The sequence below is a fragment of the Trachemys scripta genome, chromosome 6, assembly GCF_013100865.1.
Source record: "Trachemys scripta elegans isolate TJP31775 chromosome 6, CAS_Tse_1.0, whole genome shotgun sequence".
Classification (NCBI taxonomy): Eukaryota; Metazoa; Chordata; order Testudines; family Emydidae; genus Trachemys; species Trachemys scripta.
In genome coordinates, this window is record NC_048303.1 from 24272875 (window position 1) to 24289197 (window position 16323).

At 39.9% G+C, this 16323-nt stretch overlaps 1 protein-coding gene across 3 annotated transcripts in view; it reads right to left on the minus strand.

Annotated features, from left to right (window-relative positions):
- Nucleotides 1-1411: 1411 nt before the first annotated feature.
- LIFR (LIF receptor subunit alpha) overlaps nucleotides 1412-16323 on the minus strand; it is a 93261-nt gene continuing 78349 nt past the window's right edge. For all 3 annotated transcript variants that reach the window (XM_034774533.1, XM_034774535.1, XM_034774534.1), the window contains exon 20: nucleotides 1412-9554. In XM_034774533.1, the coding sequence (XP_034630424.1) occupies nucleotides 8916-9554 (639 nt within the window). In that variant the 3' untranslated portion in view covers nucleotides 1412-8915. The remainder of the gene's footprint in view (nucleotides 9555-16323) is intronic.

The following is a 16323-nucleotide window of genomic DNA, read 5'->3' on the forward strand; positions in this document are numbered from 1 at the left end:
ATAGAACATGGTAAAAACAAGACAGCCTAGCCTAGGTCAAGGTGATAAACAGGTTCATCTTAGACAAAGGAATGTGGGTTTATCTCAGCTTAATTATTAGCAGTAAACAAAGCCATCAAGCTGAACCAGCAGAGGTTATCCTGATTCTGAACTCCAGACAGAGAATTAACCTGGCTCTTGCCCCCCCAGGAAAAAGGAGACTGAATCCCGGGAGGGGGGGGGCGGGAGGGAGCTTCTTGACTTTTAAGACAAAACAACCCCTTTAGAGATACAAGGAACAGAGAGAGACACTCCATGTTTATCCTTCACCTTGGGAGACAAGGAAATCCAGCCATTTGATCTCTGTGAGGGGTCCTGGCCAGCAAAAGCCTGGAGACTGTGGATGAGAGAAACCATCCTGAACAAAGACTGTATCTTGCTAGATTGTTTTAGACTTTTAGATGCATGTTTTCACTCTTATTTGCTTGTAGCCATCTCTACCTTTATCCCTTTTTTACTTGGTATCATTTAACATGTTCTTCTCTCACTAAACTTGTTTTGCTTTCATTATAAATCATCAGTGTTGTTGTGTAAATTCAGTAAAGTGTGTGCTTCTAGAAAGCGAACAGGTTAGAGTGTTTTACGTGCTTCTAGACAGCGAACAGGTTAGAGTGTTTTACTATCTCTGTAAAAGCAGCAAACCTAACTCTTTCCCTGTGAGGGTCCAGTAAGAGGGACTGGTCCCTACACTAGGATGATTTTTAGGGTGAATTTGGGGCTGGACGGGCCCTAAAGTCAGCCTGCAAGGAGCAACCAGGTTGGGCAAAGCCAGGATGAGGCTTGTGGGCTGCTGGCAGTCTGTTGGGGTCAGAGCTCTGGACCAAAGCTGCACAGCTATAAGATATCCAGGGTTTCCAGGCAAACAGTGATCGAACCCCTTACTAGTCTGGGTGAACCCCAGAACATCACACTGACATATTCATGCCTTTGGCTTCAGTTAACATTTTAGGTCAGATGCAATAATCTCTCCCAGCAGTGAGGTTGGAAATCTGTCATAAAACAAATTGAAAATATGATTTAGTGTTTTCTAAGGCCTTGCAATTAATTTTAAATGAGTCTTTAGTGTGTGACGGAAGTTTCTTTAGGAGCTTGTTTCTAAACTTCATAATACAGTAGGCACTACGGAGCACCTCTCATTTCCTATCAGCCCATTGGAGCAGGAAACCAGAAATGTCAACTGAACTGATATAAGCCACATAACAATGGAGCACATCGCCATGAGGTCAGTAGCAGATTTATTAAATACACTGGGCCAAATTCTGTCATCATTTACACTGGTGTAAAGCTGAAGTAACTCAGTTTACACCAAACAGAAACACTTGACCCTCTCAATTAAAAAAAATACATAAGCAAAGAATGTCCAAACCTATAATAGAGTAAGAAAATATATTTATTAAATTCAATGGCAATACTATGGCAAAACTGTTAAATACATGCATATTTTTAAACAGACATAAGCAATATGTCAAGAGTTACACAGCCAAGCAAACTAGCTTAAAATGTATGCAAAAAAGTTGGAATCTTAGTACTAGGTTAGTTATAAATGTAGCATACCATATTGTCATCATGTTTCCCAACATGATGTCACACTTCTCTTTCCAAACATGCATTTGTTTAGATGCTCATCCAATAAAACTGTCTGCTAATACATTTTCTTGAATCAACATTTTGTTTACTTGGTGCGTTTTAACTTTATTTAGTAAAGTGCCTTGTGATTATTCTGTTTTAATTGTGAAGAAAATGTTTTAAATACATAGCAGATTTGGAAATGTATGCCAATTTCAGCAAAAAACTGTTGTGGTAAATTTCTAAATTAGAAATAATGTAAAGGGAAGAGTGTTAAATTGACTATCTTTTTCTCTGTCGTCTTTTTCACCTTCATTTATTCTCAGAACTAACTTTATACATTTGAAATTAGTGGACAATGCTTTCATTTGTTATAAACAGATTCCACTGAAATGCATGTAAAAAACATAAAACATTTCTAAACAAAATATATAGGCTGTAAAAAAATATGGTATAAAAGACACCTAAAAAACCTATTAAACCCATTCACAGTATGTGTTTTTAAACAACAGCATTTTAGTACAACACAATTTCTTTCTCATCACCTGGAGGATTCTACCAGAACCTTTAATCTGTGCACCACAATAGGATAAAGTTAAGAATTGCAATTATATTGCATTCTGGTGGGATTTTAGGCAAGATCTGAATCGAAATAGTCAAAAGTGAAAGTCGACCTACTTTGCAAGCATTCCAGGAGCTCTATGAAATGTAGTACTGCACATCCTCATTCACTTTTTACTATTATATAAAGAGACACTGCCAGATTAAAAATGTATTCTTAAAAATTCATTTTCTTACTTATGTTACAAACTCTTGAATAATCTAAAGTAAAAGAAAGCCCTTTGCTAATTCAATTTGACTTTTCACTAGTTAAACTGATTACTTTTTTGAAATTTTCTGAGCTTGAACAATGAAAATAAATTAGCAACTTTTCTTTATAGTCAATTTCTAATCAATTACACTCTTTAGTTCTCATGCCTTAGTGAAATGCTGCAATATAAGTTGCAAATGTTTGTTTAAAAAAATTGTTCCAATTAGAATTGTTTAAATCATGAAAATATTTCTGTTGGTGTTAGCTTTTGATTTTTTTTCTTACTACACAGACCCTAACTCTGCCAAATTTTACCTAGCAGTATCACCTTAAGTGGTACAAAATAAAAAGGAGCTTGTGAAATAATTTAGGCTTAAAATTTAGTCTGCCAAGGTTTGAAACTCATGTGGATATTCATCTCTCTCTTCTGCAGAGAAATTAGCTATCATTTTATGGGCAAAACTATTGTTACATCTGCTGGGACAATTTTCTAAAGCTGCAAAACATCACTCCTGCTAGCCTCATTTGATACTTGTTTGCCTAACATGAAAAAGGAACCACAGACATTGGCTATGTTAGAAACACTGGGGAAAATCCAGTGTTAGACAAACGGAAAAGAAAAAAATGATAATGAAAGGAATTATTTTCCAGCTGCTATGAGGACATTTAAAAAATAACAGATGGGCCAAGCTTCAGGACGTGGAACTGGATCTTTAAACACACCAAAGTTTGGAGCTGTATCTGGGTTTGGATTTCAAAAACTCCGAAGTCTGAATGTGTTTGGATTTGGGGTTCTTGTTCCTCTCTAAAGAACTGATAGTTACAGAAACAAAAACTACAACAGTCTAAAGAACAATTGCTGACAGCATCCATTTAAACATTAATTACACAAGTCAATATTTTACATGCAACAACATGAACCACAATGTAACCATGTTGTGGGAAGTGCAGGTAGTATTCCCCTTTCTAGCATTTTAGAAAATGTTCCACCTCTAATACAACATCATATGCCAGAATGGGGCTCTCTGATAAAATGTCCTGGGAATTTCAAGATGATTTATTATACAATATGGAAGTACAGTATAAGTACAAGTATATATTTGCATAAATAACTTAGGACCTTTTTAAAAAAATTAGAAATGATAGAAAAACATCTGAACTAAAGTTCTCATTAAATTCCTCTACTTTGGAATTCAGAATACTATTTTATTTACACGAGAAGCTAGGATATACTAGCTATTTATTATAGTAAAACACAACACAGCTATCCATTTGATTCTTCCAGTCTAATCAATATCCACGTTTTTCCTTTATATTTCCAATATAGCTTTTGAATGACAGTCATATCTATTACTGTAGTGTATTTAATATGTACAATAACAAAAAGCAATATAATTAAATTGACTAAAAATATAGCACTGGTGATCTTGTTACATTTCTCTCTGGAGTATCTTGCCCCCTCCCATGTATACAATTTCCTTTGATTCTGCAATTACTCTCTCTCTCTCTCTGAGCAATTTCACATTCAACTGAACTTGGGTCAGAGGGACCGCCTCAGGGGACCACACTATATAAACCTGCATCAAATGGCTACAAGGCTCAAACTTGCCTTGCTTAGGTGAACTTAGTTCAAAGGCCTGTATTTTCCTCTTCAGAGTAACCCAGGCTTCTATTTCCCTGTGAAACTAACACCCTCATCCCACCACGTACAACAAAAGATATATCTACACTTTGCGCTGGAGGTAAGATTCTCAACTCAAGGAGACACTAGCCAGCAAAAGTATTTTGCTGAGAAATACACTGCTAGCTTGAAGTGCAGACATACTGTAAGAAAGTAATATGCTGAATCTACCAATTGACTTCAATCTGAGTGACAGTATTGCAAGCTGTTTCTATCAGGTGTGGTGCTCATTACTGTATGGAGGCCCATTACTTCAATGGACTAGTTACCATAGTGAGGCCTACATGGTAGTGAGTGTTTGCAGGATCAGGTCCTAAGCCTGCATATGCAGAGAACACATGGCAGAGGAAAAAATTCACTGACTATCTGTAACGTTAGCTTACTACATTTGATGGTATATTAACCAGCTTTGTGAGGTATATCATATATAGGCTATTCAAATTTACAACCCTAATTAAAATGTCGTATCAGTTAGGATTCCAAGTCCCCATGTATCAGTCAATACAACACAAATAATGAACATAGAATAGAGAGTACACAAAAATAAATCAAATGCTACTGATGCTCAATAATGGAGAGAATACAAAAATCCTTTCCACAAAACAAAATCCTACAAACCACACATGGCTCAAAATGAAAAAGCAGCAGCATAAATTATTTGCTCCAGAATTAAATTGCCTGACATTTTAAAAAAAAAACACACATTAACATCTCTTAGATGCCTGAACAGTGTTAAAACTGAAAAACTAGCCGTGATCTAAAACGGAGTGATACTGTGCATTGACAGAAACCCTTATTATTAAACTCAACTCTCTTTTGGAAGTAAAATTTATTCCTTCACTCCCCCACTTTAAAATACATATCTATAGGTTTTTAATAAATCTAAAGGCTGAGATATAAAAAAGAAAAAGGTGTTGCAAAATTTTCTATTATATGAGAGGCTTTTTCAGAAACGGGGAAAACAACAAAGAGATTTCATTGGGAAACTACAAGGCATCAATTAAGGAGCCTAATTTCATTTGAAACCTGTGGCTTTCTCCTTACAACTCCCATTAATGTTTATGGAAGTTAAACAGCACCATGCATAGAGAGTAACCTTGGTATGGAAGACTAGTTACGCCTCTACTTTTTTCTTTAAGGTGCTTCAGTGATTAGTGTACATTTGCACAGGTTTGGAAAGAAATTCAATCACTTAACAATATTAGTCATTCAATCCTATTTTATCCTTTCAGACTCAAAGGTTGGCTGACATCTTCACTAATTTGTTATGCCTCTTCCTGGAGATTTTACTGAAAATTCTGGTGTTTGCGCTAATTGAAAATGACAGTCTTTAACATCAGGCATCTGAAGTAGGTTTCAAAGTACTCCACTGTATCTGTGAACTAGCACATAACTGAATTGCACTGCTAGCCAGGCCTAGATTGTTATGAAGACAGCTTCTAACTGGTTTGTAACAATTTAACACACTGTATATGATATATGCACATACAGCATATAGACACACACCTGTCTGTCTCACCTACTAGTCTCATCCCCATTACAGTGGCATAATGCGAAGGGGTATTCAAGCCCTTGCATTGAGAATAGGAGTTCTTGGCCATAAACCCCAAAATCAGAAAGTGCCCCAGAAAGCCAGTGCAAGGGATGTAACTAACTCACATTTTTAAAAAGTAAAGTAGTACAGCTGGTGAAAGAAGAAATACCTGCACTTTACTTGAGTATTTAGGTCACAATGCAGAATGCCCTGTACGCTAAGAAAATAAAGTGCTCCCTCATCACTCAGAAATCAAATTATTTCAAATATTGTTGCCTTTACTGTCAATAAATGGTGAAACACACAGTATAACCTGAGAGCAGGTATAGTATACTGCATCTGTCATGGGCTTAACTGATCTTCTGTTCCAGGCAAATCCAATTAATTAATTTTTTTCCAATTGTATAAGAGAAACAAAAAGGGACAGTTATATAAATACTGGAGATTACCAAATGCTATATTCAGGTAAGTGAAATACAAGAAATGTAATATAATGGTACGCTGCATAGATTAAAAACTTAAGATTTGTCTTTGCATAAATATTTATCATAGCAAATAAAACTATACATTTCCCATGGACTCAAACTAATCTGCATTATAAATCTGCAATGTACAGATTTTGTTCAAAGTTTAATGAACATAGTAAAGTCTGTGCAGCGCAAAGTATGGCGCTTGCTTGTAATGTTGAAACCTCTATTTGCAAAGGGCTTTTAAGATATGAAGTTCAGGAGATGGAAGACCTTGGGGCATGTACTTGCATTTCTTAACAAAATTTGTGCGGTAGCAAGAAGAGATTGAGTAAGGCCACCACCAGAGTTTCTTCCAATTTGTATCTGTATTCCCAATTGTGGAGTTTCTCATTTAGCTACCATGTCTAGGAAGTGAGTTACTTGTAGTTATGTATAGAAATCCCAAGAAAGATTAAATTTAATTCTGAGCAGTTCAAAAGTCAATTGCATTATGACTTGGGATAAATAAAAATCTCCAAGGATCTACTGTCCTTTGAGAGCCCATCCGTTGAAGTTACCTTCTTCACATCCTGAAAGAAAACCTGGTATCCTGCACACATCTGGGAAGTCAATGAGAATTTTGATAATAGACCAAGGTATGGAATTGCTTTTTTCTCCACATTTGCAGAGTGGTCCCCAGGACAGGATGTTCTCTGATCTCCTGATGGAGCAATGTGCCTTCACCATAAATCAGATTTTTAAGAGGTTAATACCCTCTTTTGTTTTCTGCCTTTCAAGCCTCATCAAGCTGATTATCAGTATCCTCTTATGTCACATAAAAATCAATACCTGATCCATACAGTGTTTTTCGGTTTAAGAGAGGATAGGGAACACTTGGAGAAAGACATTCATTTTTATCCAAGAGACTCAGCCAAACATAGATCATGGTAAGTTATGCCTCTTTTGAAGTATAAAGAAAAGTGGGTGCAGATACAGAATCTTAGTATTTATTGCTGTGATCAGGTTTAAGGTAATTTTTGTCTGATGGGTGGCCAGATCACAGTTCCACATGCAATGGATGTGTATGGTTTTGGAGATCTGTCTTCCTGATCTGCTCCGACTATTTCAGAGATGTGGGTCTAATACCAAATTCAGCAGGACTGGCTGTCTCAGTGCTCGGTTTAGAAAGCTATTTCTGCAAATTAATTATTTGAGGAGCCACAAATTAATGCTCGAAATCAAGACCTTAAAAGGATTTAGCTAAGAGCTTAAGGGCACACTGTTTTACTTCAATGTTGTATCACATGACCCTCCATCTTTTTTTTTTTTTTAACAATTAGAAACAGATTTAAGTTATAAAGCATTTAAAAAACAAAGTCAATGAAGTAATGGCTTGGTTCTTGTGATGCATCTGTCACAATCTAATGTTTATACATTGAAGTGTTACAATTAGAGCTGTTTATAGCAGGTTAATGTGACGCAGGTATGAAAGCAGAAATACTCAAAGATGATGATTTTTAACATTTCTTTAAAAACACACACAAATGCTAATCTTGCCATTAGAGCATTACATTGGGTGACCAGTGCTGGGGAGTAACTATTAAAAACCATTAGTGGCATTAGCTTACCTGGGATCCCCCTTGCCTGTAGAGAAATCTCACCTTATGTTTCCACCTAGGATTTGGAAAGAGTGCTCTGTTTGGTAGATAATGTTTCTGGAATTTAGCCACAGAGAATCTTCCTGGCTGGTGGGAATTATTACAGATAAAGACCAACCTTTCTCACTGGTGGAGCAAATCTGCCTGGACAGCTAGTGCTACTAAATGCAATCTATGGAGCAGTCTCTACTGATAGGTTAATGCAACAAACAACTGTTAAAGAATGAGACTAATCACTCGGGTGGCCTGCTCACAGCACTTTAGTTCTAGACTAATAATGGTCTAAACTAGTGTTTCTAGAAGAAAAAAGATGCTTAGCCTCTTTGAGGTAGCAGATCTGGAGCGGCAGCTATAAAATACAAAACACATTAGTGCAATGTGTTAGGAAATACTACCTCCTTAACCAAAAGAGAAAAAAATATAGTGTTTTAAGGTTTAAAAAATTAATGCTGAAGTTTAAACATTTTGCAGTTCTTGTTGAGGTTTAAATCAGTGTTATACTCATTTTCCAAGTTTGTACCCCTGAGTCAGATACTGAATAAACATTGTACAGTAGGTACAGAAACTAGAGTTCTGGTTATCAAACAACAAACATGAATAGCCATTGTTTAAAGTGTTAAATGATTATGATCTTTTTACCCGTGGGACTTTAACTAAGCACAGATTAAAGTGCTAATTGTAATGTCTAGGTAACAGATTTAATTAACTACCAATCTAAGCATGTAATTTCCAACTGTTAGACTGAAAGTTTACCTACCGCCATCACCCCATCTAGACAGTTTGTAAATTGATTTGGATTTAGTTATTCTGAATATTCATTATAAGAGCCAGTTAACAACAGAAGTAGAACACCTTTCAAAGTAACAAGTTGTATGAGATCACATTGATCTTGAAACACAACTTGAAAGCAGACAGAGTTCTTTGACTAGGATTACGAGGAGATCTAACCTATAACCCCTATATCTTCATAGTGTAATAACTGAGTTTCTATAACTGAGTTTTTAGCCTGTATTAAAATGGAACATTAACACTTTAACTTAAATGTGGTAACATTCAGCTCACAAAAAAAAAAAATGTTGCTAACTGTCTCCAAGGATAACCCATGCTGATATGACAACACTAGGAACAAGAACTTATTGAATGGCAGGTTCAGATGAAATGACGATTACCATGATTGTTAATCATTTGGTTTGTTCTGAAAAAAATTTGTAAAGGACCACCCAGTGTTATTATGGGTGGGAGAGTCTTCATAATCCTTTGGGGGGATCAAAAACTGTCGAGAATTAATGGAGCACGGACTTCCAAAAGATCCATTTTCATTGTTGCTTTGAATTGATATAGGAGAGTCTGGAGAGTCTAACTTCCAGACATTAGTGTTTGCTTGAGGTCTGTAGCCCGCAGTTTTATCTAAGTCCTCTTCTGTGGGTGAGTGACTCTCCATTTTCATAGCATTAATTGGCAGTTGCATTTGTGGCTTATAGCCTGCTGTAGTGACAAAGTTAATTTCTGGCTCTTCCTCTGGATTAACTTGAGGCTGATACATTGACTGAATGTCAATATAAATGACTTGAGAAGATCCCACAGGTTCATCTATTGGTGGACTGGAGATCTCCTCCTCAATGATTGGTGGGCAGTATGACACCACCACGTGGCTTCCTGTTTCTGGGTCAGACCCATCTTCAGGAAGCTTACTATCCGCTACAGGGGATATAATTTCTGTGTCTTCTATCTTGAGGACTGTGGATTGCGTTTCCACCACTTCCACACAATTCGGGGTACAAGGGTTCATTTCCAAGGTTTTAAGAGCTGTGTTCCCCTAAAAAAAAGCCACAAGAAAAGCAGGAAAGTGAGGATAATGCAAAAGAATTGGATATTAAGAAAACATAATACTATTTTAGTTCATATAGACAGTACAGTAACTCCTCACTTAAAGTCATCCCGGTTAAAGTTGTATCATTGTTACATTGCTGATCAATTAGAGAACATGCTCGTTTAAAGTTGCACAATGCTCCCTTATAACGTCGTTTGGCAGCCACCTGCTTTGTCCACTGCTTGCAGGAAGAGCAGCCCGTTGGAGCTAGCTGGTGGGGGACTGGAACTAGGGTGGGCCGGCAGCCCCCCTATCAGGTCCCCATTCCCCTAAGTTCCCTGTGTGGCAGCCGCCCCGCAGGCTATCAATTGCCTGCAGTTCAGCTGTCCCTCCCTCCACTGCCATGTGCTGCTCCTGCCCTCTGCCCTGGAGCTGCTCTCTGGAGCCTCCTACTTGCTGTGCGAGGGGGGGAGGAAGGAGGGCAAATGTCAGGGTGTCCCCCTCCCCCCTTCTCCTGCCCCCTGCTTACCCCATCTAAAAGGATTAAGTTAGAGAATGGTGAGGGGACAAACATGCGATACAAAACTTGGTAGCTGTAAATTTTTTTAAAAAGGTGGGGTCAAAACAACCATGTGGCTTTTAAAATGCATGTGGGGTTTTTGAAAACTATATGGCGGCAAACTGTGGGTTTTAAACTGGTGGTATGTGTATTAAACTAACAAGGGTTTCTCTGCAAAATGGATTTTAAAAGCAGTTTTGGTTTTTATTCTGCAAAAATGAGATGTATTTAAAAACCTGTTTGTTGTACAGCCTGAAATGGATTATTTTGTTGTAAAGCTATGACTTTTTAAATAGAAAAACACCCTAATGAAGTGTGTGTGTGTGTGAGAGAGAGATGTATGTTTACAAGACAGTTTCATGTGTTTTATAATAAAGTTGTTGTTTGCTCCACAGTACAGTCAAAACATGAGAGATCCTTAGACCAGAGGGAAAACAAGCTGAAAAAAAAAAGGAAAGAGACCGCTGAAAAGGAAAATTCACCAGCATCAGTGTCTGATGGATGGATGAAGCCCTGTAAATATATTTTGCTTATTGGTTTGGTTGTTCTATGAGGTTTTGTATTTTAAGTAAATACATAGGTGTGGGTGAGAGAGGGTGGTAAAGTTCAGTTTTTGTAAAATGTTGTTTTTCCCCATCATAGGCCTGGGCAACTCTTCTGACAATGCTGTAGTCAGAGATACAAGGACATCTCCTCCAGAACTGCCAACGAACCAGGAATCTGCTTTGAGACCTTTAACAACGCAAAACAGCACAAGAGTGCAGCTGAAACATCCGGACAGTCCAAATCTCATATACGTCAAACCCAAGGACAAAACAAAAGACTCTGGTAAAAAACAACCATGCCACCACAACTCCAGTTCCTCAGTGGCCACCACCACACCAAGCCCTGAGGAAACTGTGAGCGAAAACACCCACATTCACAAACCCAGATCATGCACTCTAGGGGTTCTGAATGTGCGCAAACCCGGAGCATGTGCTCTAGGGGTTGCGTTTAAAAAATCAAGGACTAAAAGTTTCTGCGATGCTGAGGTATTGCAATCACACAACCAGCACTCTAGTTCCTCAGCGGCCACCACCACACCAAGCCCTGAGGAAACTGTGAGCGAAAATGCCCACATTCACAAACCCAGAGCATGCGCTCTAGGGGTTGTGAATAAAAAAACAAGAACTGACAAACCATTCTCCCAAAACCATAAGCTTGTCCCAGCTCCCCCATATTCTAGTAGTTGGGAAGGGGTTGAGGCTTCCCTCAGAAAAGTGGTGGAGGATGTATCCTCGGGTAGTCTAAAAGAACGGGATTCTAGAAAGAAATGGGAAAAATATGATGCTTGGTTCAGAACCATGCTGAAAAACATAAGGGCTGGAAAGGGTGGCTCTGAGCAGGCATGACTAGTCGTGAAAAGGGGCTTGGGTAAAAGGGGCACCCTCCAGGGTACACATCAGCTCATGTGTAAACGAAAGGGGGGACAGCGCTTGGGGGATAAACAGATGGCTGCCAAAAAGTTCCAGGCCCGGGTTGTTGTAAAAATTTTAAAAAGGGCTAAAGAGGTAATGAGGAAAAAAAAAAAAAGATGCCCCCTACTGGAGGCTCTCAAACTGGCTTGTCTGAAAATGGGGAGGCGGAATCAGACGCTGGTTTAGCAAACTCCCCAGAGGGCTCTCTAGACGGGTCCCGTTCTACTCCCAATGACCCTCATGGAGGCGCCTCAGAGTCTGACTCTCAAATAGCATCTGATGTAGAAGATGCCGCTAATGATCCCGTAGAGGAACCCCCAAGTAACCCTGAAAATGCCGAGGTGTATATGGAGAGAGTGAGAAGTTGGCAACGTGAAGTATCCAGATTTGGGGGGTCGGTGTATTGTGAGGAATTTCGTTTTGTTAATCTTGAGCAAATAAATTCAGCTCAGCAGGTTGTTGAAGCCATACACCGGGGAATACAGTTAGTGCTCGATGACATTAATGGTAGGGTAGGCCCTGATGATTATGTTCAGTTACGTTTAGAGAGCCGTAATTTAACTAACTCTGTGTTTTCGGTCAAAAGAACTAGGGATGAGCTGTCTGCTGAGGATTTTTTAAATCAGACCTCAAAACTGCTACAGAGCAATAGAGAGTTGCATCTCGATGGGACGTTGCCCCTTGTTGTGACAGTTGTAAAAAACAGGGGTAGGGACACTCGTAGAGTTTTAAATACTATCCTTAATAGTCCAATTATTCATAAAAAGAGACAGTGTTTAGTAGACCTGACTTACACCGGTACCAATTTGTGTTTTGCGGGTGGGCTCTTGGCCATCATGTCCAATCGTAAACCTACGGACGCGGAATTGTTAGCGGAGGCGAGAAAGTCACATGAGAAAGTGGGGTGGTCAGATCAAAAAAAGGTTATGCTCAGCGACGTAGCAAAGTTTGAACAGCATTTAGGAGTTAACATACAGGTGGGGCTGTATACGGCGAAAGGCGGCTGGGGCTTTTTTAAAACGGGGGGCACAGTGTACCCCAAGACTTATTTTATCCTGTTGCACGATGAGCATTACTATGGGGTTCTGGATGTAAAAAGTTGTTCGGAGCGAAAAATTATTGTGAGTTTTGCCACATGGTGTACAGCCACGACCACTCTTGCAGGTATCGTTGCCGCCTCTGCTTGAGCGTAACGTGCTCAGACAGTGTGGGCGTGCAGCAGCGGTGTCCTAGCTGTAGACTGTATTGTCGGTCCAAAGAGTGTTTAGACAGACATATCGACTGTGCATCAAAAAACCAAGTTGAATGCCTGTCTAAAACTTTGTGTGAGAAGTGTCAGTCTTACGTGAACAAGCGGCATAGGTGTAAAGGGAGACGGTGTAAGCAGTGTCAGGGTTTGATTGCTGGTGATGTAGACGGTCACCTCTGTTTTATGGACAGCCTTAGAAAGCCCGAATCTTCAGAAAAGTATATTTTTTATGATTTCGAATGCACGCAGGAGACCGGGGTGCACACTCCCAATTACATTTTTGCTATGTCCCTAAAGCCAGAAAAATCCTGGGAATTTAAGGGCGATGAGTGTCTTTCTGTGTTTGTGAAGACCTTTATTGGCAAAGAGTTTCGGGACTACACGTTCCTTGCACATAATTCTAAAGGTTATGATGCATACTTTATTGTTAGACAGTTACTCAAGGAAAAGATGGGCCTAGAACTGATCACTCAGGGTAGTAAACTAATGTGCGTGGAAGTTAAGGCCCTGGGCATTCGTTTTATAGACTCTTTAAACTTCTTGCCCATGAAGCTTAGCAAGCTACCGCAGGCGATGGGGTTTGAAGGGTGCAAAGGGTATTTTCCACACTTTTTTAGCACGTTAGAAAATCAAAATTACGTGGGGCCTATGCCCAGTATGGAGGACTATGGTGTAGAAAGCATGATGTCCAGAGAAAAAGCAGAGTTTCTCGACTGGTATCAGGACCACAGCTCTGAGGCGTTTGACTTGCAGAAAGAGCTCGCGTATTACTGTCAGCAGGATGTAAAAATTTTGAGACAGGCCTGTATCCTATACAGAAAAGAGATTATGAAAATGATGGAGAAGGGAGATGTAGTAGAGAGAGAACCTGGTAAATTCACTGAGATAAAACTGTGTATAGATCCATTCCGGTACATAACACTGGCATCTGTCTGCATGCCTATGTACAGGTTTATGTTTTTGGAGCCTAAAACGGTAGCTCTTCTCCCTCCAGACAACTATCACAGGCAGAAAAAGAGATATTCGACCCCATCTATTCAGTGGCTGTTGTATATTTCTCACAAAGAAAATATACAAATACGGCACGCTTTACAGGGTGGGGAACTACAGGTAGGCCCCTACTTTTTAGACGGTTATGCCGATGTTGATGGGATACACACAGCCTTTGAGTTTAATGAGTGTTTTTTCCACGGCTGTGTCACCTGTTATTGTGAAAAAGCACAAAATCCTATGACGGGGACATCTTTTGGGTTTCTTTATTACAAGACGCAGCTCAAGACCGACTATCTGAAACAACTTGGTTTTGTAGTGAGGACTCTTTGGGAGCACGAGTGGGAGGTGATGAAAGAAACAGACAGGGAGCTTGCAGACTTTTTAAACCGAGCCCAGTTACCCCAGCCTCTCGTGCCTAGGGATGCTCTTTTTGGGGGGAGGACAAACGCTATCCACCTATATTACAAGCCTAACCCCAGGGAAGAAATCCACTAATGATTTTACCAGCCTGTACCCTTTCGTAAACAAAACCAAAGAATACCCAATCGGACACCCCGATATAGTCTATGACAAATTTGGGCCCCTTGCAAATTATTTTGGAATTGCAAAAGTTAAAGTGTACCCCCCACGAGGCCTCTTTTTCCCATTGTTACCTGTCAGAGTGGGTGGCAAGCTTATGTTCCCGCTATGCTGAACCTGTGCGGAAACCGAGCAGCAGGAGACATGCACCAATACTGACGAGGAGCGGGCCATCCTGGGGACTTGGTGCACGGTGGAATTGAACGCGGCCATAGCGAAGGGGTACGCGGTGGCTAAGATCTACGAAATCTGGCATTTTAATGAAAAATCTGATAAACTCTTTTCAGAGTACATAAAATTACACCTCCGTCAGAAACAAGAGGCTTCAGAGTATCCCAGTTGGTGCACAGACGAGGAAAAACAAAATAAGTACGTTAGCGATTTCTACCAGAAAGAAGGTGTGCATTTACGCCAACACGAGATCAGATCAAACCCTGCTAAACGCCAAATCACTAAACTGTTTTTAAATTCTCTGTGGGGTAAATTCGGCCAAAGATCCAACCTACCCAACACCAGCATCGTGAGAGACCCTGATGAACTCTTGCAGTACCTGTTCTCCCCCAATTATGAGGTTTCATCCTGCGAGTTTATTGATGATGAACAGCGTGCGTGTCGTGGAAGCATGCAAAAGAACGGTACTCTGTCTCTGGCAATACCAATGTTTTCATAGCCTGTTTCACCACCGCTTATGCCTGCTTAGAATTATACAGCCTCCAAGACGGTTTGCAAGAGCGGTGCCTGTACCACGACACTGACTCGGTGATATTTGTGAAAAGGGAGGGTGACTGGAATCCCCCTCTGGGGGATTATTTAGGGGACCTCACGAGCGAGATCCCGCCAGATCAACACATCACCGAGTTTGTGTCGGCAGGCCCGAAAACCTATGGGTATAAGCTGTTGGGTGGAAAGGCCTGTATGAAAGTCAAAGGTATTACCCTAAACGTAGCAAACTGCGAAAAGATCAACTTCGAAAGTTTGAAAGATCTAGTCTTGGACTATTGCACGGGTCTGCAAGAAAACCCCTCCAAAAAGATAGAGGTGCAGCAGCCCTCTATCGTAAGAAACAAAAACCAGTGGCAAATAGAGACAAAAACCCTTAAAAAGACACAAAAAGTGGTTTACAACAAGAGGGTCCTAGGAGAAGGTTTTAAAACCCTGCCCTACGGTTTTTGAAAAAAGAAAAAATGGATACGAGGTGGAAACACCCCTTTTCTGCAATTCTCGCGGGGCCTAGCAATTGCGGGAAAAGTTATTTTCTAAAAAACATGTTGGATAATGCCAAACACACACTGTCTGTTATGCCTGAGAATATCGTGTGGTGTTACAGTTGTTGGCAACCTCTGTATAAAGAACTGCTTTGTAAATATCCCTTTATCAATTTTGTGGAGGGTCTGCCTGATGCTTTTGACGATGACAGTTTGTTTCCTACTAATAAAGTAAATATGATTATCATAGACGATCTGATGAACTCGGCTTGCGAAAGCGATGAAATCGAGAAAGCCTTTACCAAGTACGTGCATCACAGAAACCTGAGCATTATGTGTATAGTTCAAAACGTATGTGTCAGGGAAAAAAGAGTCGCACGATTAACCTAAACACAAAGTACATGGTTCTGTTCAAAAACCCCAGGGATAAATTACAAATTGCTACGCTCGCTCGGCAAATGTACCCCAGCAAAGCTCAATTCTTTCTAGAAGCTTTTGAGGATGCTACCAAAAGACCTTATGGCTACTTGGTGGTGGATTTAAATGCTTCAACACCAGAAGCTTATAGACTAAGAACTGGTCTTTTCCCTCCAGACTGGCCAGCGCTTTATACTTTGAAAAGAACAGCTGGGTATAAAAAGAGATGACTTATTGGCAGGCCCCTTTTTAACAGCCGGGGCTGCTGACCGAAAACATGTCTAGCTGCGTGAAGAGAAACCTGGGCCTTTTAAAA